Source organism: Oreochromis niloticus, linkage group LG14 (genome assembly GCF_001858045.2).
Source record: "Oreochromis niloticus isolate F11D_XX linkage group LG14, O_niloticus_UMD_NMBU, whole genome shotgun sequence".
NCBI lineage: Eukaryota > Metazoa > Chordata > Actinopteri > Cichliformes > Cichlidae > Oreochromis > Oreochromis niloticus.
The window spans coordinates 33,026,788-33,052,919 of record NC_031979.2 but is presented as its reverse complement, the minus strand read 5'-3'; the positions used below and the strand labels follow the sequence as shown (position 1 = coordinate 33,052,919).

Below are 26,132 nucleotides of genomic sequence, written 5' to 3'. Positions count from 1 at the left end.
TGCACAGTATATATGAGGACAAATTCATCAGTCAGTCTCTATTGTGTAAGTTTATTAAAACAGCTTTAAAAACAATGAAACAGTTGTAATTTGATTTATAATTTGAGCAAACCTGCCCGTTATTAATTCACATGTCTGAACCTGTTTTTCTCTGCTCTCGTCTTCTCATCAGCTCAATATCCATCTTTCCACTCTGAGCCCGCCTCCTTGGTTCAGAGTCAAGGCTCTGTTGTCCATCTGCAGTGCTCTGTAAGTCCTCCATCAGCGGTGGTCTCCTGGCGCTTCCGAGGCCTTCCCCTGGACCGGGACACTCTGCCTAGTGTGGAGCTTGGCAGTGGCTCCCTCACAATCTCCTCCCTTATGCCCAGTCATGCTGGTGTCTATCAGTGTGTGGCACGCTTAGACCACGGGCCCGCCATCGCCAGCCGCTACACGCGTGTGGCCATAGCAGGTACGGATGCAGAGAATTAGAGTCCTGTGCATGCTCCCGCTCACTTCAAAGCGCAGTGGTGAAGAAAGAGAGGAAATGGCCTTGAGAAAAGGAAGGCTATTTCGTGATTGCTGAACACTTAGAAAGAATGCCGATCCTCAGCTGCCTGCTGCTGAGTGGCGGAGGGGAAGGAAGCAGTAGGAGCTTTTACTCGGGCATCGTTCCAGATGCCTCTTGACCGGTATCCTTAATGAGCTTTGGGCTTTCCTGTGTGCAGCATGTTCCTGCTGGGATGCTTCTTGCTCTTGGACACTATGCTAAGAGGCTGACCTTGCTTTGGAACTGTATCAGGCATGAGTCGAATCACTCACTGCAACAATAAACAAACCAAGTGGTCCAACACAAACAGCTCAGCTCAAGTAGTGCTGATCATCTTCGCCACTGACTGTGCAGATATTCAGAAGATATGAAATGTTTGATATTCTGGACTCAAGGAAAGTTTAACTAAGGCAATTATGTTTTTTCTATTCATGCAGAAATATCAAAATACGAAGATGGCCGACGGCGGTTGTTATCAGTGCAGGAAGGGAGCACTGCTCTTATAGAGTGTCCTCTACCACGTAGCATTCCTCCAGCTATTCCAAGACTGAGGATACAGGGGGAGTGGGTGGACGCTTCAACAGGTATGTTTGAAACTCAGATAAATGTGTAGTTTTTGTAACTGTATATGCTGTTCAATTGTAAAAATACCAATTATGTCAGCCAAAATTTGGGAGTTTTCTTTATTTATTCATGCGATCTAAATAGACTGTAGAATATTTAAAAAGTGCAACACTGCAATACGCTAAATATTATCTATATATACTATCACTTATCAAAGGGAGATAAAGGTGGCTCTCATTTATGAGGCCTTTTGAGTATTTTTGAGCTTTATGAAAATTATTCATTACATGTAAATTTTCATGTGATTTTGTTATATTAGTGCACGGCAGAGTTTTAGATTTAATGGAATCTGGTCAAATGAAATTTCCTTGATTGGTACATATTCATTCTATAATATTCTTATTTTAATAAATAAACCTTTGATTTGATATATTTCACTTTTATTTTACTCAAAATTATTGCTTTGTTTTTATTGATTGCAAAAATAATTTGTTCCAGTGTAGAGACTCTGATAAGAAGAGAAGATTACTTTAAGGGAGTTAAGTAAAGTTTGTTGAAGCCATCTGTGAATATTATTTCCTCAAAACAGACACTTCCATTTGGTCATTAATTTTGAAAATTTATAATTTGCTAAACTGACACAGTCATAAAATAATGTGCACCGTTACGAAGGAATCCATACATTTGTCCCCTTTTGTTCATCTGCTTGTGTTGTGATGCATGCTGGCTGTATACTGTGAAGGCCTTCCTATTACTTAGTCCTTTCCTTCTCTTTTCAGATGACTATTTAATACTTCCATCTGGCAACCTCCAGATTATCTCTGTTTCAGCCCAGCACCAGGGCATGTATAAATGTGGTGCAGTGAACCCTGTTACCAGGGAGACCGTCACACAGTTTCATGGCACTAAGCTGTCCGTCAAATGTAAGTCAGATGATGTTAAATCAAGGAGAAGCGTTTATATGTCTGCTCTGTTATCTCAGACCAACGAAGGTCTTTTTCTTTTTTTGGTTTCTTTAGATTCAGACCCCTCCTCCTCAGTGCAGATCGTTTATCCCAAAACCCCAAAGACTGTTTCGATTGAAAAGTCGCAGCCGCTGACCTTGGAGTGTGTTGTGTCTGGTAGTCCTGCACCTGCAGCTAAGTGGTTTAAGAATGGCAAGGTCATACCGGGGCCTTCTCACCAACGACAGCACAACAATCTGGCCTTTGTTCGGGCGATGAGAAGCGATGAAGGGAGTTACACCTGCGCTGTTGAGACGGAGCAGGGGACTCTCATCAGCGCTAACTATACTGTGAAGGTTCTCGGTAAGAAAAAGACAGTGAGAGAGGAGTGTGAGTGGTGACTGTTTGATGCAGATGTTTAACATTTCGCGCTCACCTTCACAGAGCCTGTTTCCATCATCGAGGGACTGGCGAACCAGCTCACCTCTCTTGGCTCCTCTGCTCGTTTTATCTGTGTAGCCCAAGGAAATCCATCTCCAAACATCACCTGGCTGTTCAATGCAGAGCCCATCACTCCTTCACATCGCTTTCAGATCTCTGGATCCTCACTTGTTGTTTCAGATGTGACACGACAGGATGAGGGAGTTTATCAGTGTCTGCTGGACAATGGCTTTAGCTCAGCGCAGTCCTTTGGAATGCTTACAACTCAAGGAGGTATGTATGATCAGTTATCTCTATCAAACAACAAAAGCTGTACCGGATTGCCTTGTTGATTCATAGGTTGGGAACAACTAAAGGTTGTTTTCTTCTCTCAGGTTTAAGGGCCAATTCATCCCAAAAGCAAACATATTTATTTTTCATTCAGCCTTTAGTGACATTCAGCCGCTAGATTGTTTCGGTGTCTGGTTTTGGAGATTTCTTCAGTAACAGGGTTACGATTTCACTGCTGATATTTTTTTCTTTTAGCACTTTACGCACCACAAGACAAGTGCCATCTGGTCCCATTATATTCGAGAGAGTGCAGAGATTTGACAACCAGTATATCCAAAACTTGCTTAGACTTTTCCCTGGATTTGCATCACAAATGGAGGAGTCTTAGATTAAAGGTGCTCCACACACCTAAAGTTAGAAGTTCCAAAAAATACACTGCATTGTAAATGGTTACAAAAACTTCAGGGTATTGTTAGAAAGGGTTAAGGCATCTTACCAGATGGGATCTCTGTGGGGCCTGTGCATACAGTATCTGCAGGGAGCCCTCGCTTTGTGAGTGTGAATGTATGTGTTTCTCTGAGGACTGGCAGGGGAGGCTTGGCCAAGGCCGCCCTCCTCCTGAGCCTTGAACTGAGCTTGAGCGTGAGAGTGAGCTTTGTGCGCACCATCGGGGATAAGCCCCCGGACGCTGGAATGTAAGGAGTAGCCGTGGAGGGTTATGACGAGGACCAGACCACCCAGCTGTCAACATCATACACAACTGCCTTTTATTTATTAATACATCACAACCATCCCCCTCCTCCTCCTCCTCCTGCAGTCTCCCCCAAGCTTTCCTTCTACTCCAAGGCCCCATTCCTGAGCTCTCCTTGCTATCTGCAGAATGATTAATGCGGCTACATGCAGAACATAGGGAGTACAAGTCACCATCAGGTGGGTTCACTGCAAAACGTTTGCTTCCCTCCTTTCACAAACCGCAGGAATGAATATTTTTTGCTGCAGACCACTTTCATACACAAAACAAGCTGATAATTCAGTTTGTTATCAGGTACCAGGCACCGGAGCTTATCGAATGCTATTACATTCAAACTAAACAGTATTATTGATTTATGTAGCCAGTGATTGTAATTCATCAAAGAAAGAAGTTTGGTTTGACAGCACCCTGTTTTTACCTGCTGATGTGCGTTATTCTATCATGCTGTTGTCTGGGTTTTCATGACCTTTTATGAATTAACATGCAACCTAATCACAAAGTTATCCACTAAAGTCATTATTTGTTGGTTATCAGTCAAGCGACAGAAGATCATTAAGTGCATCACAAGACTTGGTCTTTTTACTGCCTGAAACTTGTGAAACAAGAGGAGTCAAAACACTTTACTCTTTACTGGATCCGTCTTCACAGGAAGGAGGTATCCACAGGTCCTCCAGCAGGCTCTTTCCAGGCTCTTGTCTCTGTCCTTAATCCTTCATGATTTACCACCACATTCACTCCCAGGTGCTCTCCTCTAATGCAATGACCTTTTTCTGGGAAGAACCTGGCAATGCATCTTTGTCTAGGTTTACTAGCACTTGTAATGTACCACTCCTTCCCGTCAGAATGGTGAGGTCGCTGTGTCCTTAATCGCCTCCTCCTCTCTCATTGTGTCAGAGTAGGAGCCCTGGCTGTGGTTAAGCTATGAGTCAGAGCTGTGGAGAGGTGAGAGTGTTGTCGGGCTGAGGGAGGGAACGAACAGGAACGTGTGGAGGGCTGGATGTAGCGCTGAGGGCTGATTCTCTCCGGTATTTTAATGGTTGGTGTGTGGAATGTGTGGCAGCTGGCCACAGTCCCAGGATCAGGTCTAGTGTTACCAGCTCTAGGCCTGTTTGTTTTACAAAGTGAACTGGTCCCACATACACCAAAAACAGCCTGAAACTGGACCCGGGACCCTGCAGTGTGTGTGTGTGCCTCTGCGGTGTTTACCTCCTTGCTCACTTGTTTTGTTTTTTAATATTCAGCTGTGACTCCGTTTGACCTCTGAGATGTGGCTCAAAGTTGAGCAGTCCCAGGTTTTGTGGCTTCTAAATGTCTGTGAAAAAAAAAACAACAGTTCACCTGAACTTTGCCAAGCTAATGTCAGCCATAATAAGACTCCCAGCTTGCATGATTTGCCCAGGTGGACCACTCTGGCTCGGACAAGGATTTAATAAAAAAAAGCAAAGTGTGAAATGATGTAGCACTGTACACATATTTGTTCCTAATGTAAAACTTTCCAGCAAGTTGCCCTTTGTGCACAGGCGGGGCCACTGTGTTAGTCAGCTTTTCTTGGTGCTTTCTCCTCCTCCACGCTGTGCAAAACTGAACAAAGATCCAGGATTTCATTGGAAAAAGTGAATATACACAACACAAAAATGAGATCGACAAATACAGTACTGTTAACGGTTATTTTTTGCATTTCTTTGCCTAATGCCATGAAAGGCATGACGTTCCAAAATCTTATTTTCTGCCTAAAGTATGAGCATATATTTAAAACATCTGTCTTTGTGTCAGTCTTCAAGAATATTTTATATTTTGAGAATTTTGCAGCAAAGATAAGCGTTTCCATCTGCAATGATTTGTATTTGGTGGTATGACTCAGGAAAGTTACACTAAGGCCCCCTACACAGAACAAAGCAGGCATCACTGACAGTAGACTTGACGTTGATTAAGTCTGCACTGAAAAGATGAGTCGCTGTGGTGGTGGGTTGAAAAGCAGCTTGCAGATTGCATGTATAAAAGGGTATCAGCTGAGACTTGAGCTGATGTGGCCTGGTGATGATAAGTTAACAAAGTCTGTTGTGAATCTGACTGATCTTTGATGCGACTGTATCGCATCTCACTTTAATAATCTCTGATCTTCCTCGCTGACAGATTCACAGTCGGGTCCCACTGTTGGTGCGCTGCCTGAAGCTTCACCGTCACTCCACCCGATACAGAGCGACGAGGGCCACGAGCGTCTCCTCACAGAAGACGAAGGAGATCAGATTAACCTGCCGGCTGATAGGAGCGGCGACCGTCCTACTCCAGAGGCACCCATCATCATCAGCCCACCTCAGACTCACAAGCCTGATGTGTATGACCTGGAGTGGAAGGCGGGGCGCGATGGAGGGAATCCCATCAACGCCTATTTTGTTAAATACCGTAAGGTAGGGAAAAATAATTTCTTTTAGTTTTTCTTAAATATTTTGCAGATATTTTACCTGAAAATATGAATATGAATAAGAGGCTGTTCACTTTCCTTCTAAAATATTTGCCTCAGAAATCGTCTCACTCTGACTATAAAACTGCAGCAGTACTAGTTAAACTTTGTTGGCAGGAATCGGTTTTGCTGGAGTTGGAAAATTTGACTGTGGAGCACCTGTGTAAATCACAGCCTTTGTTACTGATGCTGCTCAGGCTTCTAAACTAAACTGAGACTAAATGCGAAGGATTATTAACTATTACTGTCATTTTTAGTCATGCTGTTGTATGTGTCTGTGTGTCAGGTTGATGAAATGGGAACGGTGGTGGGAAGTTGGCACACGGTCCGTGTGCCTGGCAGTGAGAAGACCCTGCGGCTGTCAGAGCTGGAGTCCTTAAGTCTCTATGAGGTGCTGATGGTGGCTCGAAATTCAGCAGGCGAGGGTCAGCCGGCCATGCTCACCTTCCGCACGGGCAAAGGTCAGTCCAGTCACTGGCATATAATGAAGAAAACTCTCAAACACTATTTAATCAGTATCTGCTAATATTCCTGGGAATTGCTGACTGCTGTAAGAAAAAAACTTTACTCTCATTTCCACCAAAGCTACAAAGATTGAGCAATAAATTAAAGGCCATGCTGAGTTAAAGAGGGTCTGGTTGTTTTTGGACATTTTGCACTAACATTAAGCAGACGCTAGAGAATACACTTATCGGACAAGAAACAGAAGCATGTTCTCCGCTGATAGCAGTCTCCTGAGGACAGAAAAATGAGCAAAGCACAATGAATTTTTCATTTAGGGTTGCAAGAAAATTTACTTCAGTTTTTGTGCAGTTATATTAGTTTGAGGAATTTAGCTTGATATTTGTGATTTCTGTAAGGCTAAACAAAGTGCCTTCAACTTTTGGCTTTTGGTATAGAATGAAGAAAAAATGATAAAATCTTACGCAGATCAAAGAAGACAGTTATTGAAATTTTATTATTATATGCAGCCATTTACTCAGTGTAATCATAGAGTATTACCTTACCTGTTCAGGTATTCCAGCAGGTCGTCCAGTCACCATTGTAAACACAATCATAATGATCGGTGTCAGTCATCGTAGACAAGCGTGAGCATGCTTTTTGTCTGTTTAGGAACAAATAAAAGAAGAATGACCGCAAGTATTCCGACACAATAACAATTGTGCTTTACCACAGCAGGGTTACAAAATATTCCCTGGTCAGAAATATGCAAAGCCAGGGATACTGCCAAAAACCACAGATATGATTATATCTTCGGGGTGGTTCATTTACAAAATAGTCCAGGACTATCAAAATGCCAACCTCTGGGCTCCTGTGCCCAGCCTGATGTATATCCAAACTCTACCAGAACAAGAAGAAAAGTAACGTGCATTTTTATGTATCTTCTGTTTACCTCTTCCTGCTTTTAGGAATCCAATTCTGGTAGAGAAATACTAAATCCATAAACTTTTATGCTTCCACGAAGTCTATAAAAATATACAGTCCTTTACAACCGTTACAAGTCACCAAATAGATACAAAGAACTCAAATACCCACAGACAATTTCAAAGGCCTGCCCTAAACTAAGCAACTATGTTTTGAAAACTCTACACTACAAAGTTCTTGCCGGTTTACTTTTAGTCAACAGAAAATGTTATGCAATTTGCAGGTTTTATACGCCCATTTTGTTTCAAACAGATACACCTCCCAGTGTGCAATTTAAAAAACACAGATTTTTATGCAGCCGTAAGCAGACTTTTACAAAGCTGATCTTTGAAGTGTGTCCTCTGGTGGCAGTGCTGATGTTTTTCTTACCTCCAGCTTTTCTTCTTCCTCTCTCAGAGAAGAGCACCTCCCCCAACAAGAATCCCTCCAAGCCTCCCGTCATCTCCGTGCCACCCAAAGCTCCAGAGGACAAAACCCCCAACACGCACTTTGGCGTTGTCATACATGACAGAGGTTGGTGCCGACACAATCGCAGACTGTCTGAAAGGCCCTGCGTTGTTGCTGCAGCTGCTGGACTCTGTGCAGACAATGATTGTGGGATGTTTCTGGGGAAAATTATGGGGCTTTCTGTCATGTAGCTAGTTACTGTGGAGTTCATGACCAGACTGTGTTGAACAGATCGCAGAGCTTAATGTTTAGATGTGGTCTGCTTTGTTTCTTTGTGCCTCAGAGTACAAACAGTCAGATGATAGTTGACACCCCGTAATGACTCTTTGGGAGAGAGATGCTGTGAGATTGCACACAGCTTCAGGGTCAGATATGAGTGTGTGTGTCTGTGTGCGTGCATTTGATTTACTCGCGTCACAAGCAGGCCCTACTTTGCTGAGACTCACATTAATCTTTTCACTAACCCTCTTTTCTTTCTGTCTTACTCGCTCCTGCCTTCTCTAACTCTGTGACTAAGAGGCCAGGCCGTAAGTATACATCCCTCTGTGGCTTCCCTGTGATGTGCGTTCTTTACTTTTTTTCTTTTCCCGTGATCACGTTTGCATGAATTCAGATGCAGTAATGACAGGTATGAGTTTAATTCCTATTTGCTTTTTTCACCAGTTCCAGAGGCTCCTGATCGTCCGACCATCTCCATGGCGACTGAAAGTTCAGCGTACGTCACCTGGATTCCGAGAGCCAATGGCGGCTCTCCGATCACAGCTTTCCGTGTGGAGTACAGACGTGGCCGCAGTGCCGAGTGGGTTGTGGCTGCAGATAACATCTCACCTCTGAAGCTGTCTGTGGAGGTTCGCAATCTGGAGCCTGGTGAGTTTACACATCGTTAACAACTTCTCTCTACAGTCCAGTGATGCAGAAAATGATTGATCTGCCCAGAGGAGACTTTCCTTTTGTAAGGAGATTTGAAAAACAGCACAATTCTTATAAATCACTTTATGCTGCCGTTCGGCTCGCAAAAACTTTACCCCATCACTGACAATGAAATCAACAAGTGATAAACAGCAATTAGATGTTGTTTTTATTTCTTGGTCTATGTTCATTTGTAGTTGTCACTGGTCTGCAAAAATGCTGATGTGTAAAAAAGAGAAAAAGTACTAGTGAGAATAAAATAAAATACCTAAGGATAATTATTAATGAGGTAATAAGGGAAAATAAAAATTTTATGGTCAAAGCAATGAGGACTTCTCAAACTTTATAAACCGGATAAAACAGATCATATCATACATCAGAAATTTTATATATATTATAAATAATATAAAGTTTCAACTATTAACAAGATTTCAGATGCTGTGCCATCAGCTGTTTTTTCCCCTTTCAGTTTCAATACACCAACTAACAGCATCATATGAGTGTTGCCTGCTTAAGAAATCCAACATTAGTTTTTGCTTAGCAACACTGTACTGTAACACTGCTGCTCCTGTTGTATTTCTCACTCAGGATCCACCTATAAGTTTCGGGTGGTAGCCATGAACATGTACGGTGAGAGCCCCCACAGCATTCCCTCAAAGCCGTACCAGGTGCCTCAAACCAGCCCTCCTAAGACAGACCGTCCAGTGGTTGGGCCTCATATTTCATCCACGGATGCTATCAGCGACACCCAGATCATGCTGCGCTGGACTGTGAGTAGTACATCATGGAAATAGTAGTGCCATTTAAACAAGCGCATTTAGTAGGGAAAACTAAGGTAAACTGTCAAAAATTATCAGTGAGTTTTACACAAAGCTGCTGTATTTATAGTAATTGTGTCCACGCAGTATTCTGGTGAATTGACCAAAATCACCATCTAAAGGTTTTTCAGTCGTGTTTGATTATCTGACTACTTTTGTTTCCTTGTAGATTTCCTTTCTGTGGATATGTGTAAAAATCTTGTCATTTCTCATCTGATTAAACAGTGATGTCACAGCCACAGATATGAAATACTGTTAAAATGGAAGCAAGAAAGTATAAAAATGAAATACTAAAGTCAAAGTCTTCTTGTTCTAGAAGCGTTAATATTCTAGTGGCAACTGTTAGGACTCAGCACCTTTATGGAAGTGGCTCTGTTCAGTTATTTGGGCTGGAATTTTAAAGTGAATGAGTAGAGAGCCATAACTTTTCTTTCAGTGGTCACCGGAACTTAAGTCAGATCTGATTAAACGTGCTTAAAAAGTCTGTTGACTTGTGCAAAATGCCATGCCATTGTGGATTTATTTACGCCTAAATACAGGGTGCCGACATGATCAGCATCTCCGGTTCAACCCACTGGAGCGCTGAACAATTGCTGTGGAAATTCACGTTATGTTAGCCAAGAAAAACAACGCGTACCCTTACCTACATGTGTTCTACGATAATGAGTGGAGAATTATGCCCGCCGCAACATGGTCGATGACGTTTTCCACTTTTACTGATGATTCCTGTTCAGGCTCCTATAAGAGCCGTATCGCTTGTAATTTTCTCCAGAGTTAAGTGCGCATTCATCAAAAGGATCTGAATAACTTCCTGTCCCTGCATAACAGTGGAAAAGTTTGGCTGATGAAGTGTCTTTTCCAGGTGGCTCACCTGTGTTTGAACTGATCGTGGTTCTTTTGCAGCCAATCAGACTGTACTGATAGGAGCTCTGTCCCAACAGAAAGAAAGGGAGGCCCTGTCCCTCTGTGTTTTGATTCCTCTGTCTTCAAAGCTGTTTCTCCCTTACAACAGTTTTGGTTGCAGATGGATGTAGATAGTTCCCCACATTTACTTAACCTCAGACAGCCTCATTATTTCCTGAACTTCAGACAGACAGTGCAATCACAATCTAGCTTGCAGTCTTGTACATCTGCTGATAACAAGCCCCGCTATTAGGTGCTGGAAAATTTCCTCTCTTTGTATGATAATTGCTTACCAGATTGCTGTAGTCCAACATAATCTTTTTTCCATCCCCATCCAGTATAGTCCCTCGACTAACAACAACACTCCGATCCAAGGCTTCTACATTTACTACCGGCCCACGGACAGTGACAATGACAGCGACTACAAAAGGGACGTGGTTGAAGGTAAGTGGAACTACATGTTTTAACGCGTGTATGTTTTTCCACTGCATACCGAGTGAGTAACGGTGTAGAGTGTTTGTCGTCAGCTTCCCCCAGTCCTGTTGTAGACGTAAGCTCGTGCTTTACAGATAAACTTGGAAGCGTAATGAATACTGTGTCGAGAGTGGTGTGCATTTCGGCGCTTTGATTTATAGAGAGTGCACTGCTTTCTGAAATCTGTTTTTAATAAATGGTTGCCAGCTAATAGGCCAGAGATGTAATATGAGTCCGACCAGACGAGAGCAGCTCAGGTTGCTGGGTGGAATGCTAACAGTTGAGCTGGGTGCAGGAAGGGAGGGAGGGGCATCCATTCACTCCGCCCGTCTCTCCAGCATCTGAGTATTTGACTTTCCACACCACCAGGGACAAATGTCTGTTTGGGCTTTGTCCCCAGCGAGCAGCTTGTTATTGCACCGAGGTTACAAATTCCAAAAATTCAGTCATTAAAGAGGGAAATTTTTCAGATGTGGAACCTCTGACCGGCTTCCAGTTAATGTCAGATTTTAAGAGCTGAAAAAATGGTAATACCCATCAAAGCCCAGTGTTATAGTGTTATGGTATGCTTATAAAATTACAAATGTAAGTTTGGCAAATAGAGCATCAAATAAGACTGAGCACAAGATTTGGACTAAACAAGAATTTGTCTTATTTTTTGCACTAAAATGTTGCCAGTTATATACCCGAGTTTCAGAAGAGTTGACTGGTTGCCTCATGGTTCAGTGACACTAGAGTAAAAATAGAAATGCACTTATTAAATTGATTTTTTTCACATTTGCATGTAGTTGAGGCCAACCAACTGGTGACCATGAGGTTTAATTCAATTCAATTCAATTTTATTTATATAGCGCCAAATCACAACAAAAGTCGCCTCAAGGCGCTTTATATTGTACAGTAGATAGCACAATAATAAATACAGAGAAAAACCCAACAATCATATGACCCCCTATGAGCAAGCACTTTGGCGACAGTGGGAAGGAAAAACTCCCTTTTAACAGGAAGAAACCTCCGGCAGAACCAGGCTCAGGGAGGGGCGGCCATCTGCTGCGACCGGTTGGGGTGAAAGAAGGAAAACAGGATGAAAGACATGCTGTGGAAGAGAGACAGAGATTAATAACAGATATGATTCGATGCAGAGAGGTCTATTAGCACATAGTGAGTGAGAAAGGTGACTGGAAGGGAAAAACTCAATGCATCATGGGAGTCAGATTTAACTTGCAGTACCCAAAAAACTGACCAATTTTGAAACCATGGCACAATCGCTGCAATCAGTCTCAGACAGACTGGCAAAGGTTTGAAGATAACTGCCGACAATTAGGAAAAATCAATCTTATTTAGACTGTGCCGAGTTGAACATTTTGGATTTCTGTTCAATGTGATTTTCTGTGTATTTAGATGGGAACAGATTTGCAGCAGACAATGACAGATTTGGAATTTTTGCTGATTTATCACAGTTAGTAATCGTGTTAGTCACAAACAGATTGCGTGTAACTGCCAGCTTAACGCCATTCAATTGCAAACCGTTAGCAGACTGATAGCCATCTAAATGCCCTTTTATTGCTGTCTTGATGCACTGAAGTTGCTTTAAGGATGGCAGCTGACTCCCTTCGAAGCAATGATATCAAAGGCAGTTAGTCTGTTCATTGCACATGGTGCAATAATGTTGGTTGTGCCACTGTCTCCATCGATTGTTTTCCTTAGTGTGACTGTAATATTATCCTGGTAACGGGAAATTGCTGACAGGTTGTTGACTGATCTCTTGTCCTGTGTGACTGAGGCCACAGTTGTAGAAATAAAAGGCTGTAGAAGAAATAAGAAATTGGACGTAGTACACCATAACAACACCTATTGATGTGTTAAGTCCCATTTTTTAGTCTTAAGCTAAAGGTTTTGACCTATTATTTCTTTTGAAACTACACTTGATGAGGGAAGGATGGGTCAGATTTAGAATACACTCATGCCATCGCTGCTTGCCGGTCACAAAGGAGACCTGTCCCATGGCATACCCAGCCTTATCCTTATTTTTGACTCTAATTTAGAATTGCTGGCAGAAAGAATAGTTTGTTCATGAGTAAAAGAAAAAATGATTAAATACACTAGAATATATCATGAGTAGAAGACCTTTTCTTGCAACAGTTTCTAGGTCGCTCACTGGCCTAGAGGCGTTTTTGTTACGGTGATGCTGACATTAAATACTGAGATTCTGTAACCCGACTGTGTATGCTTCCTTTCTAAAAAAGTGTTCCCACTCGTAAGAGTTAAAATTACCTCGGGACGTAGGTAGTACATGTGCAGCGATTTATTATACTTGTTATGAAACGAAACATGACAAGTACAGCAGCTTATTTCAGCCTCATTTGTAGGAAATGTGGCATTTCCATGTTGAAGACTGTAGCTGTCTCATCTGTGATTTCAAAGCACATAGTAGTGTGATAGTGTGTAGTAGTGCAGCAGTGGCGTGAGTGTGGAGTGGGAATACTGGAAGCAAGCCAGGACAAACATGAAGCTGCCATATATGGAGCTTGTCTCGAATAAGGCAACTGTCTGGGTCCTGGTGAGACTGTCAGAGAAAGAGACAAGGTTTGGGTGTGAAGCAGAGAGAGGGGGAAAGAACATGACCTGAGCGAGAAACCTGAAGTGAAGGACAATAGGAAGCGAAAAACTGGCTGTGAGTTTAAACAAGTTGTGTCAACACTGACTTGTAGAGGAAGTGATTTCTCACCTTTGTCCCCCTATTTTCCTGCCTTCCCAGGTATAAAAAACTGGCACATGATTGGACATCTCCAACCTGAGACCTCCTATGATATCAAAATGCAGTGCTTTAATGACGGGGGAGAGAGTGAATACAGTAACGTCATGATCTGCGAGACCAGAGGTAAGGAAACACAACGCTGTAATGCAGAAGAAATGACTCACACTTTAACCAAACCTCTAGTTTATCAGAAGTCCAGGCATGTTTCTGCAAAGGCTGTAACTTTAATGATGGGTATGATCACCAAAATTACACAACATAAATGTACTGGGTTTTATGAGCTCAACAACAATGGCTTGCATTTTATGGTTTGGTGCTGTACCTTGTTATTTTCCTTAACGCAAATGGGTAAAAAGTTGTTCCTCATGTCCCCTTCTTCCTCTCCTCTGCAGCACGCCAGTCTCCAGGATCACCCAGCCAGCACCCTATTACCCCATCTGACCCCCATCCTGTGGATACCCCAAGCCCTCCTGGAGGACTGCTCTATGTGATTGTGGGCTCTGTTTTAACAGTGATGGTGTTCATCCTGGTGTCCTTTATTATCATCTGTCTGTGGAGGAATCGTCAACAGAACAACATGCACAGTGAGTTTACTAGTTAGCCTAAAATCTATACGTAAACATTGCTCAGTGTATGAAAAGCAAACTTTTTCTCATAGCATGCTCCATGTTACACTGCTGCTCACTGCAAGATGAACAGCAAGCATGCAAGAGTTAACTCATTTTTGAGAATAGCTGGCCCCAAGACAGCTTGTGAAACATATTCCAAGTGTTCATTCCAAGTGCATATACAGATCCCACAGTGCCTGCAAAAGAGTTGGCCATTGTTAGATCAGCTCTTTATCAGACCCGCTGGATCTGTAAATAGCTGAAATTTTGTAGCTTAAAGATTTTGTAGACTGGGGTCACTGGTTTCCACCTTTTATGTAAGTATGAGGGTCACATATTATTCATCGGACTTCATCAACATCTTAGTTGATCAAACAGTTGGGCACATGATACCTGTTACAATATGATATTTGAATTATGTCACCAGTGCTGAAATGCTTGTTTGGTTGCTTGTCTGGGGGGCTGTAAACATCAAAACTGGCAAAGCCATGCATACAACCCCAATTCCAAGAAAGCTGGGATGCTGAGTAAAATGTAAATAAAAGCAGTGATTTTCAGATCTTGCAAACCTATATTTAATTCACAATAGAACACAGAAAACGTATGTTTAAACTGAGACATATTAGTATGTCGTGAAAAATATGAGCTCATTGAGAATTTGAGGGCAGCAACACATCTCGAAAACTTTGGGACATGGGCAACAAAAGGGTGGAAATGTTAATGTTACTAAAAGGAAACAGCTGGAAGAACATTTTGAAAATAATTGTTACTTAGCAACAGGTCAGTAACGTGATTGGGTATAAAAAGAGCATCTTAGACGAGGCAGATAGGCAGAGATTCACCAAGTCGTGTCTACAATTTTGAACAATGTCAAAATAATATAAAATTGTGAAGACTATGCTAAATAATCTAGACTAAATAATATAACCAAAAGACTCTTGATGCCTGTGATTTTCAAGCGCTCAAGTGGAGCTGTATTGAAAACTGGAAATCACTACGTGTGCTCAGGAACGCTTCCAGAAATCATTGTCTTTGCCATCCACCAAAAATGCCACCATCACCAAGTGGAAAACTGTTCTGTGGTCAGACCAATCAAAGATTTTTAAATCATTTTATTTTGTTTTTATTTACAGCTTTCTTGGAATTGTAGTTGTAAAGTTTTCCGTCTATTTAAGCAATCTCCAAAGCTATTCCAACTGATGCCCTAAAATAATTTTTCAAGCTAAACTTGCTCCAGAGCTGAAACTGGTCTTGTTCCTATCTTGATTGTAGCCTCTCTTGCTGCAGAGTTTGATTCTCCCGGCTACCTGTACCAGTCACCAGAGTTGAATGGCCACGTGCTCGACTACACCACGCTGCCTGGCAACAGTCGCGTTAATGGGGGTATCCACGGTGGCTATGGACACAGTGGCCAGATGTTACCCCAAGGATGCCATCACCTCCACCACAAACTCCCGAATGGCTTGGCACTGCTCAACGGCTCTGGGAATCTGTACACACCAGGTCCACCGCATGGCCACAACGGCACCCTGCCGCATAGCACGCGGGACTGCGAGCACTCACACCCTCACCACCATCATAATGTGAGTGCTGAGGTTGTGGCACCACAAAATACTCCAAAACTTTGACTAAAAACTATATTTCTCGTGTTGTCCATGATGTTTTAAATGGTGGTATTTTACATGCACAGGTACAAATTCAGTTCAGTGTGGCTTAATCTGGTGTTTGTGTCTCCCTGTCAGGGTGGAAGCATGTACACAGCTCTTCCCCAAACAGAGTCTTCTGATTGTATGAGCTGTCAGAACCTCTGCAACAACAACAGGTGACAGAGCATAATCTAACTCTTAAGCAAGGTGTTTGTATGGGTTTTTGATTCGTTTTACACTTGGCAGGTGAACTGAAACTGGACTGTTCTCAATGGGCTTTGTAATACCAGTTATATAGCCTTTTTCTTAAATACTTATGTCCCTGTACTCTTTGCTTACGTCTTCTCTTTTTTCTCCAATGAAAATATGACATCCCTTTTTAAGATTATTTACTTTTAATTGCAGTGATCAGTGTGGAAAATCAAGTGAAACAAGCAAGCAAACAAGTGAAAAAAATCTGGAAATGGAAATTATTGGGATTTCAAATTAACGTTGTTTACTTCAAATTGGGCCTAAAAATACACATCGGTCATATTTCTACTAAGATATCGCTGAGAAGTGCTCAAGAGCCCCTTTTGAGATCCAAACACACACACGGACACATTTGCCTTCCTTTTAGTCCTGTTTATGTATTTAAGGGTCCCCAGCATCACAGTTTACCCTGTGTGCACCCAGCCAGCAGACCTAATGAGTCCTGTGTTTATTTACCTCCGGCTGCTGGGAAAAGAGGGGGGTGTGGTCACAATCCAATCATGTCCCGATTGAGGGAAGCTGAGTTCGGAAAAACAGGGACAACTTTGCTGCGTGCAACTCTCTGCTTTTGGGAACTTCACTGAAGAGCAAAACCACAATGTGTCACAGTTACTTAGAGGCTGTGTGGCCTGTAATCTCTGATGAAAACAGTTTTTGAAGCACTATGAGAGCGCTCCAGTTGTGTTAGAGCTGTCATTGTTTTGTGGACTAGTAATATTAATTCAGGGTTTTTCTGTGTCTGGTGGAAAACCTTCAGAGAGAAAGAATGAGCATGTAAAGCACTCATAAGAGCTCTCAGAGAGTGAGCACTCAGCAACGCACGGGCATTAATGAATGTTTCCCTTCCATCTCTGTTTGTCTCTGACCAGATGTTACAACAAGACCAATGGCACTTTCTCCAGTGGCACGCTCCCTCTAATGCATCGCGTGGCGACGTGCCAGCAGGACGGGCTGGAGATGGTGCCTCTGGGCCAGGTTTCATCACAGTGCCGCGGCCACGATAGCCACACGCATTCTGTGGACCAGGAGGCCAACACAGGATACCGATCAGATGAGCACAAAGAGTCTTCGCCCTCACAGCATTCCTGCTGTCTGATCAGCAACAATGAAAACTATCTACCAGACAACACTGGTGAGACACATTTTTCCAGAAAAAAAAGTTTAAAAGTCTTTCCATGTATTTTGTCTTCCATTTCTTCTCACTGCACCTATTATGCAATGAAAGTTATTTCCAAGCTTCTCACATGATTACAGATAATTTAATTAAATTTGCTATCAGTCGAATAATGAGGCTATAGATCAAGATGTAGGCGGGGACAACCTTGTCGCCTTAACGTTATGTAGCTGTTATGATATCCCTGTCTCATTATTTTCCTTGATCATAACTCAAGAAGTGGGTGAAAGAGTGAGTCACTATTGCAAAGTGGAAGAGTTTAAGGAACCGCGTCAACTCGACCACAAAGTTTTAGACCATGTAAGAGTCGTTGCAGAGTGGGGTCGCTGAGTGCTGAGGCACTTAGAGTGTAAAAGTCACCAACAATCTGCTGACTCAATAACTGCAGAGCTCCAAAGCTTCTCTGCCCATCAGTGCAAAAACTGTGCAGCAGAAGGTTCGTGGCATTGATTTTCATGGCCGAGTGGATGCAATATGAAGGTGACCCAGTACTTACAGTGCTGGTAGGCTGATGTTTTCTACACATTTCCTAGTGGGAAAAAGATCCCATATCTATCTTTTAACAAGTAAAAATATCGGTCTGTTGCTTTAAGAAATTAGAGCATTAAGTTAAAACATTTACTTCTAGACGCTCACGGTTCAGCACTGTTGCATTGCTAGTCGATTTTTATATCACTGCCAATCCTGATGTTGTATGCAGACAAACTATGCGGCGTCACCACAAATTACACTGTGGGCCTCTCCAGAATCTCTGCTTGTCTTTTTTAATATAAAGAGTAAACCAAAGCCTCTCGCTCTCTCTCGCTCTCTCTCGCTCTGTGTGCAGCTGGGGAGGAGCCGGAGTGTGTGGACACGGAGGGGCCTGTGGTGCGCTGGGAGAGTCTTGGCCTGCCAGACTTGGACTGTGACGAAAAGCCTGGGTGGATCTCCAGCAGCAGCCTGGCGGGAGAGCTTATCCAGCCTGGCCCGCAGGAGGCCTGAACATAGCCCACACACAAGCACTCTCTCCCACAGTTTGGAAGTTTAGAGAAAACAGACAGAGAGACTGAACGAGAGCTGTGGAAGTATCAAGAGTGGAAAAAAGGAAGACCGGCGAGCGATGGGATAGTCAGAGACACTGCATGTTATGGTGACAAGGACACTAAAGTGTTGATTGGACTGAGCTGAGATGAGCAATGTGGGGAAAAAAGAGGGACTACAAGAGACCGAGAGCGCAGTCAGACGAAGAGAAGCGAAAAGACATAAAAGATCAAAAACTCTTTAGATGACTTATTTATTTTTTGTAGTAGTAAAATATTATTTCATATGAATGTATCTGTTTTAAAGAAAAAAAGTTTGTCTTTTATATTATTTATGCCTTTTGAATGAGAAATACTTTTTATTTTTTGTTGTGTTGTGTCCCTATGTGTTCCACTCAAGTGTGGAGATTAGCAGTTGTCTGTGTAAAGTTTTGTAATAATATAAAAAAAAAGAGGGAGAGTCAACAACAACCTTTTTCAATGTCTTTCCTGACCTCCTTCATGTGCAGCAGCCGATGAATGATTGCCGTAGTGAATTTCCCCGCCTCGATCCAAAGCCATCGATATTTCTGGCAGGCCTTTGATGTGGCTCTGTGATGGGCTGTTCCACTGCAGTGACCCCTGAACGGGGTGAACGCTCCCTGCACTGTTCAGATTAAGGCTGATGCGCTTTGCTTCACTGACTGTTTGATCAGTCATCACTTTACACAAAATCCAGTTAACTTTGAGAGCTCTGTTGACCTGCTGACTGCAATCTATTAGAGAAATTGAGTAGTTACATTAAAACTGAGCTGTTAAGTGTGAGCAGCCTAGATAACTTTGCAATGCATCAGTGCAAATGCTCGGCCACAGGCAGAATGTTTCTACGAACAGCAGGAAATACTCTGTGCAAAGAAATCTTAAATCCTCTCATCAGTGCGGCATCGCTAGTTCTAAAAACGAAGCGTCAACCTCTTTAGAAAGAAAACAGTTTTTAATGTCTTATTTTGCAGGGGGAAAAATGGCCATAACAAAATCAACACAGTGTTATTAAGTCTGTAAAGTGAGTTATTGTGTTAGCCTGCAGAAATGTCTCAAAGACGAAAGAATGAAACGAAACTTACTGCATGGCCAGGTATCATAAAGGGCTAAGAAGGAGAATGTAGCCAGTTTTCTTTACACCAAAACTTTCAAGACATTACCTGACACAGTTACCTGTATGACCCAGTCAACAGCTGGTATTTAACCAGCACAAAGTCTATGTGACATCAGATTGTGCTGATGTCTGAATTTCTAGGTTAAAGGTTCGGTGCAGTTATTTGCTAGAAGTAACAAACATCTAGACCTGATTATTCTAATGCTTCTCATGATTGAAAGGGCATTATAATATTTTGTGTCACCAGTGAACTGAATCTTTTACTGGCTTTTGTCGAGTTCTGGGTACCAGAATCTGCTGCTGCAGAGTAAAAAAAAAAAAAAAAACCAGAGTGAGAAAAACATGACAGACAGTGAGAAAAGCACCAAATACAGGAAACCAGCAAATCAATTGTGAAAAGTTGCTGTGTGATGTTCCTGCGGTGCAGATAACTCATTCATAAAACACTTGTACAATATTCTCCTCAAGTTTCAGCCTGTGTTGCCCAAATCCATTTTCTAAAGGCTTAAAACCTCTATTGGTTTTAAAATAATCTTCATGGTGTGTTGGCTGATTGAAGTTGATAGGGTTGCAGCAGGCGGATGACGGGGCTGGCTGTGCTTCACTGAGGATGACTGCGGTGCAGGCTTTCCATGCTTGGTGCCTGTCTGCCTGTGATTTTTGCCAGAGTTGGCTGCCAGTCCTCAGGCCCTGGCTCGCATGGCATTTCTCCTCCCACTCATGGTATACGGGATATTCCTGGCTCCTGGATTTGCTCGCCTACTGCTGAGGCGTGGCGCAGCATCTTCCGGCTGTTATTTTTATTTTTGATGGAGGTTGTTGTGCCATTAAGGCAGCCAGAGTCCATTAAGCTGACTTGAGTTTAACTCGGTTGTTTCCTAAGAAGACTCTGTAGAAGTTTTGGCAGCCCTGAAACTCTAGTTATTTAAATGTACACTGATTTAATTGTGTGAAAGAGAAAAAAGTACCTAATGGCCCCAAACTAGCCATTACATAAGCAGACTCAAGTTTCCTCTTAGCATTTATTTTATGTCCATACAGTGTCTATTGTTGCTGTTTGGAAAGAAAAAAGAGAGCAAAACAATGGGTAGGAAATGAAGCTGGAAATGAAGGAGAAATTATCCGGGGAGGGAGAGGGGATGCTGACAGAAGCAGCCTGGGATGATGAGGAAAAGATAAGGAGAGGGTTGTCTCTAAATGAGCTGCTTCTCCATCTCCCACGTCTGTCAGTCGGCACTCTCTCCCAGCCCTGTCCTGCACCCTCTACCCACACAGCTACACCCCTTCATTAAGGAGCCCATGGGAACAAGAAAGCTTATTGTCCGCCCTGGAATTTTTGCCCCTTGCTGCAGAGCGGACCTGTTAACGCCAGCCTCTCTTCCCTCCGCCCACCATTCTTCCTCTCTCCCCTCTTCAGCACACCCTGAATGAATGCGATTCTTATGAATCGGGCAGTGTGCTGTTAACTCGGTTGATTCAGCCACGGGCGGTTTTATCCTTGAGATGTCACAAACCACAAGTGAAGCGTGTTGTTGTTGGATGAAGTCCAGCGGTGTTCCAGCGGGGCCCCTGCGAAGGATGAGCTCATGTGCAGAATGCTTTAAGACTAATAATCAAAGTCTCCCTCGAGGATATCTGGTCTTTATTTGCAGTCAGCCTTTGTAGCACACAAAAATGCTGCAACGTTTTCATTTTTGCGCTTTCATGCTGTTGGAGCAGCTGGCTGATTATTGGCTGACTGCACCTGTTGGATATAATTAGGGGAAAAATACTCTTAATCTTTATTTAACCTCCATTCCCTTAACTGCCCCCTTTTTCTTGGTATATTTGCAATTTCTTTGATCGGACTGATCAGGATCCATAATGAATGTGCTGATGATACCTTGTGTTGACATGAGCTGATCTTCAGAGTCAACAGTATTAACAAGTAAGAAGAAATTCACCCTAGATGAAAAATAAATGAGGGCACCAGTGCAGAAAGATAAGTAGCGATATGTTTATTTTACGAATTAATTATTTAGGAGAAAACTTGTTCTATGTGCAAGCGTTTCTGTCATTGCTAAAAGGCTAAAACGTTTATTCAGTTTGCAGCCTTGAGCGATGTGCTTTAAAATGATGAAGTGTGTCAGTCTGCTCTGCCGCCGTCTCTCAGTCTGTTGATAGCAACAACACACAGAGGTTATCTAACGAGCGTTCTGTACTTAAGGAAGGAATAACAACGCAGGATGGTGGTTATTGGAGTTCAACTGAAGATTTCATGAACAGCATATGTCACTGAAGAAAAGAACAAGTATAATGAGTCATGTACAGTGCACAAAACAAAACCCAGATGGCTTTAATAATCAAGAAAATGCAAGAGTGGAGAAACACTGAAATGAAAACCACAACCTCAGGTCTACATGGTGTCACGCGTTGTAAGTTTATATGGCTTAAAAGATTGCAGGAGGCAATAGTGCGGTCTTTCACTGATCAAAGTGTTTGAGTGTGTTTCAGCCCAAACTGGTGTTTTCCCTGTATTGGAAGATGAAGTAGGTTAGTCTGGATTATATACACAGCAAAGTTTCTTTATTAAAAATACACAAAGATATTTATCTCGATTCACCAGGACGTCATTTATAAACAGGAATAATAAAGATGATGTTTATAAAGGGAACACATTTTGAGGTACATGTGAAGGACATGACTTTCAAAAAGTCCCTCTTTTTTTTCAAAATATGAATCAAACTTCTACAAACCATAACAAGTTTCAAACTTCACACCTTCAACATAGATTTCTGGAAAAGCACTTGCAATCTTTAAGGCCAAGCTTTCTCAGGTTTTCTCAGATATGAAAAAGTAAAAGTTTATATTTGAAAACTGTTGAAGTTGTAGTTGTGTAGAATTGCTGCAAGTTCCCTTTAAAAGTGAAATTGTCTTCACCTGTATTTAAGAGCAAAACTCCTCTCTAAGAACTCAAACTCTGGGAGAAATTACATCAAAACTATTTGCGTTATTAAATATTAGGGAACATATTGGGGGGAATTTGCATGAAGACATACACAATGAAATTAGCTGATTTGTAAACAAAAGAAAATCAGCTGTCCTCTACATCCAGTCGAGTGAAGTAAAACGTTATCCTGGCCCCTTCGTCTGTATCATACAAAGCCTGGCAGGTGTACGTCCCGGCTGCTTCACTCTGAAGCTCCTCTATGACTAAAGCCGAGGTGTTCACGGGCACGTGCATGCGACCCAAGTTGCTGGACTGAGACTGAACCTTCGGGCCTTGTCCATAGTTATAAGCCAAAGCTATATTATTATCGCTTCCTGGTTTGGTGAAGCCCCAGATGAAGATGGTTGGCATAATGGAGCCACAGTCCAAGGTGACCGAGCCTCCCACAGTTGCATTGGTATGGGAACGGATGTATTCCACCTCCTCGGGGTCAAATATCTCCAGACCTGCAACACAAGACAGGCAGAGTCAGTTACCTGCCTGTGACTGTGTGCAAAGAAAAGCTCTTATTTCTTTTCTGAAGTAGACCAAAGCAACATTATTGACAGATTTATGCATTAATTGGTGTCCTTGGAAAACTTTTTCAAGACCTCACAGTTCGTTGCAAAGGAATTGTGTCAGCATAAACAACACATAATTAAACACTTACAGTTTAATGCCTCTGGCCTACTTGATAGATCACATTTTATGATATCTCCGCCTGAGCTTAGCAATTTGACAAAATAATGATACCGGTGTGTGATAAAGAGAAATTCTCCTTGCCTCAACTCGCCTCCACCTGAACATTTTAAGCTTTAAGTACAATGAGCCTTTACCGTGTAGCGGAAGAGCCATCCAGCAGAGGAGAATGCAGAGATAAGGCATCATCCTCGGTCTCTCTGCGGTGCCACAAAGTTTCATCTGGAAATCTCAAGCCAGGGGGCTATTTAAAGCCTATCACAGTGCTGATAGTGTGTCCCCTCTCCACTCTACACTGCTGTACACACTGAGAGTGACTGAGCGAGGCAGGGGGACTGACAGGGAGATTTCTTTCAAACTACACTGGATTCCCTTTAAATTATTCATCAATGCTTCCACCTCCCCAGTGTCGCTCCATTTTGCCTGTCTCTCCAGCTCTCCACTCATGACTGGGCTAATGGCTGGACCTGAGAGTAAAAGGTGTAGGGTGTCACGGTGATGCCATCTCTTCATATATTATTGAATAAACCGGTGCAGATAGCCTTTTCAGAAATTCCATCACCTCCAGCGTGAAATGGAAACGAGGGTCTAGCAAGGTCAGAAAGTCGCTAGCTCCCATCACAACGAGTTATTATTTACCCTATGAGAAGCACGCAACCTGAATAAATCACTACTCATTCACGCCATCTTCCTCATGACTTTGTAAAAAGCATTGTGTCATCCAGTCTTTGACTCATGGAAGCAGTATACCCTTAAAAATGCATGTTTTTCCATTATTCATGTATGGATATTAGTCCAAAAATCCTTAGACTGCTTGTTCAAGTAGGACGCTCATTCACTTATCTTTGTTGTTACAAAAATAGTCTGTGTTTGGACTAGATTTGGGAGGAGACAAACGTGAATATCATTAGCAGAGCCACCCAGCAGCTTCCAGTAAAAGCAAACTGTGTTTCTCAGAGCATCTGGCTAATGTTTGGGCCTGCAAGCTGCAGCAGTAGAGGCTGAAGCTGCACTCCATAAAACTGCTCTAACTGTGCACAGCTCCAGACTAGGCTGTGGAGAAAGCTCTAATTACTAAGGGCTTCATCTTTAACTCTTTTTTAGAGGGGAAAGGGGGGCTAAATTTAGAAAGTGTCTGGAAAACAAACAGATATAAAACAAATGCATTTTGCGAGGACTTTAACCCCTTAATGCCCCGTGTATCTTATTTGATACATACAGTTTTTTGAAATATCTACATCACAAAAATTTGTGATGAGTTCACTTTCTTGGAAACCTTTTAACATGGAGCTAACTTTTAGCTAACTCCGTCTGTGTATCCACCATACCTCATCCGTGTGTTTCCCTGCTGCCCAACCCTCATCTGTTTTCTGCTGGCTGTTATTCGTGTTCAGGTTTGTGTTTCTGTTCAGGGTCAGTAGTTTAGTTTTCCCAGTATAGTTTAGTTCTCCGTTCACCATTTTGTCCATCTCTTTTGTTGTGTTTGCCTTAGTGGCACCAGCCATTATTTTTAGCCAACCTGGTTGTCCATTTTAAGATAAAGCCTCTTCTCATCCCACAATCTGGTATTCATCTTCTTTTATGTTGCGGCTATGAGCCGGGTCGTAACAAGGTGTTCACATATTTTTACTTACATACCACTTCTATTTAAATATTATTATATCATATTAACCTCTTATAACTCAGCCAAAATCACAGGATAAAAGAGCAATTTCCAGTCACTGAAGAGGAAAGAGTGATCGGGCTGAAAGCTCTGGGAACAACTTAGTAAGTCAAACTTGTACAAAATGGGGGGTAATTTATATTGTATCTGATCATCATAAAATAGACTTCAGATAAGAAATGAACTTATTTGGCACGCCAAAAGTCTCGGCCTGTGCCAGTGCAGCTCCGGTCACACCACTGCCCTGCAGCTGCTATGAGCTGTATGTCCAAGTTATGACAAAAGAGAGAAGAAGTGTGAGTTGTCATTAATGAGACTAGCAAGTCCTGTTCCGCTGGCGAAAGAGCTGACCAAATTCTTTACTGGTGAAGCACATCCTTTCCAAGCACTGTAGTCCTGCATACGAGGAGCTGCCACATCTGCTGGCTGCCTGCCTGATTTGCTGCCTGGCTGCTTGCATATTTTTTGAAAAATGGATAAGAAAAAGACCAGGCGACTGGAAAATGTGAGTCATTTTAAAAGCAAAATGTTTTTTGGAAGGTGGTTGTTGTGGGGGGTGACCTTGGTGGGGAGTTAGTGATGAAGGCTTCTTATCTGGACCCTCTTAGCCCTGTAAAAGCTTTCAGGTGCAGTGCCCCATTGAGCAGATCCGGCCAGGCCGAGCTCTTGCAACTTTTTTTTTGTTCTTGGCAGAAGATGAGAGAAGAAAATCAGACTCAGATAACTGAGACTATAGAGGGGTCTGTGTAACACTTTACTGCCACCCCAACATGTCCCACCCTCCCAGACTGTGAGATCTTGGCAATAATGCACTTTATGAGACAGCAGAGCTAGCAAAACAGGTGGGTTCCTTGAGTGTGCCCTATGATTAGATCAGTCATTACCACTGGCATTGTTTAAATCAAAGATAACCTCTCATTGTAGAGGACCACCTGTGCTGGAATGTGTTACTAAAGCTAAACAGAAGACGATTCAGTCGCTGGATGAGAAAAAAGGTCTGGCCTGGCTTACAGTAAGGAGTGTGTGTTTTCACTTATTTAATGATTCCTTTATTTTCCTATTTGATAAAAAAGCGCAGTGCAACCACTGTGTTTATTTTTTCAGAGCGTTACCCAGTTTTTATTAATGTGAACTTCCTCCTATTTCTAAGTGTAACTGTCTTCTGTTACTCATTGTCCTCAGACTTGAGTCTCACGCTGGCTGCAGCTGGCAGGTTTCCTCCTCCCCGCTTTTTCTTCTCTTGACGGTTGGGTCATGGACCACACATTGAGGAGGTG

General features: G+C 42.5%; 2 protein-coding genes across 4 annotated transcripts in view; one reads left to right on the top strand and one right to left on the bottom strand.

The window, feature by feature from the left end:
- Nucleotides 1–18,757, top strand: part of cdon (cell adhesion associated, oncogene regulated) — a 32,860-nt gene extending 14,103 nt beyond the window's left edge. The window contains exons 3-19 of one of the 2 annotated variants that reach the window (XM_013274392.3): nucleotides 173–451; nucleotides 967–1,113; nucleotides 1,873–2,016; nucleotides 2,113–2,400; nucleotides 2,482–2,751; nucleotides 5,633–5,907; nucleotides 6,247–6,421; nucleotides 7,782–7,898; nucleotides 8,496–8,699; nucleotides 9,330–9,511; nucleotides 10,801–10,906; nucleotides 13,692–13,814; nucleotides 14,084–14,275; nucleotides 15,572–15,882; nucleotides 16,042–16,121; nucleotides 17,067–17,329; nucleotides 18,198–18,757. In XM_013274392.3, the coding sequence (XP_013129846.1) occupies nucleotides 173–451; nucleotides 967–1,113; nucleotides 1,873–2,016; nucleotides 2,113–2,400; nucleotides 2,482–2,751; nucleotides 5,633–5,907; nucleotides 6,247–6,421; nucleotides 7,782–7,898; nucleotides 8,496–8,699; nucleotides 9,330–9,511; nucleotides 10,801–10,906; nucleotides 13,692–13,814; nucleotides 14,084–14,275; nucleotides 15,572–15,882; nucleotides 16,042–16,121; nucleotides 17,067–17,329; nucleotides 18,198–18,352 (3,311 nt within the window). In that variant the 3' untranslated portion in view covers nucleotides 18,353–18,757. The remainder of the gene's footprint in view (nucleotides 1–172; nucleotides 452–966; nucleotides 1,114–1,872; nucleotides 2,017–2,112; nucleotides 2,401–2,481; nucleotides 2,752–5,632; nucleotides 5,908–6,246; nucleotides 6,422–7,781; nucleotides 7,899–8,495; nucleotides 8,700–9,329; nucleotides 9,512–10,800; nucleotides 10,907–13,691; nucleotides 13,815–14,083; nucleotides 14,276–15,571; nucleotides 15,883–16,041; nucleotides 16,122–17,066; nucleotides 17,330–18,197) is intronic. The other variant, XM_005455094.4, reaches the window with a different exon arrangement.
- Nucleotides 18,706–26,132, bottom strand: part of cxcr5 (chemokine (C-X-C motif) receptor 5) — a 63,484-nt gene continuing 56,057 nt past the window's right edge. The window contains exons 1-2 of one of the 2 annotated variants that reach the window (XM_025897827.1): nucleotides 23,330–23,539; nucleotides 18,706–22,960 (exon numbers count right to left, since the gene is read on the bottom strand). In XM_025897827.1, coding sequence (XP_025753612.1) covers nucleotides 22,599–22,960; nucleotides 23,330–23,414 — 447 coding nt within the window. In that variant the 5' untranslated portion in view covers nucleotides 23,415–23,539 and the 3' untranslated portion in view covers nucleotides 18,706–22,598. Of the gene's footprint in view, nucleotides 22,961–23,329; nucleotides 23,540–26,132 lie in introns of those variants that run through there. The other variant, XM_025897828.1, reaches the window with a different exon arrangement.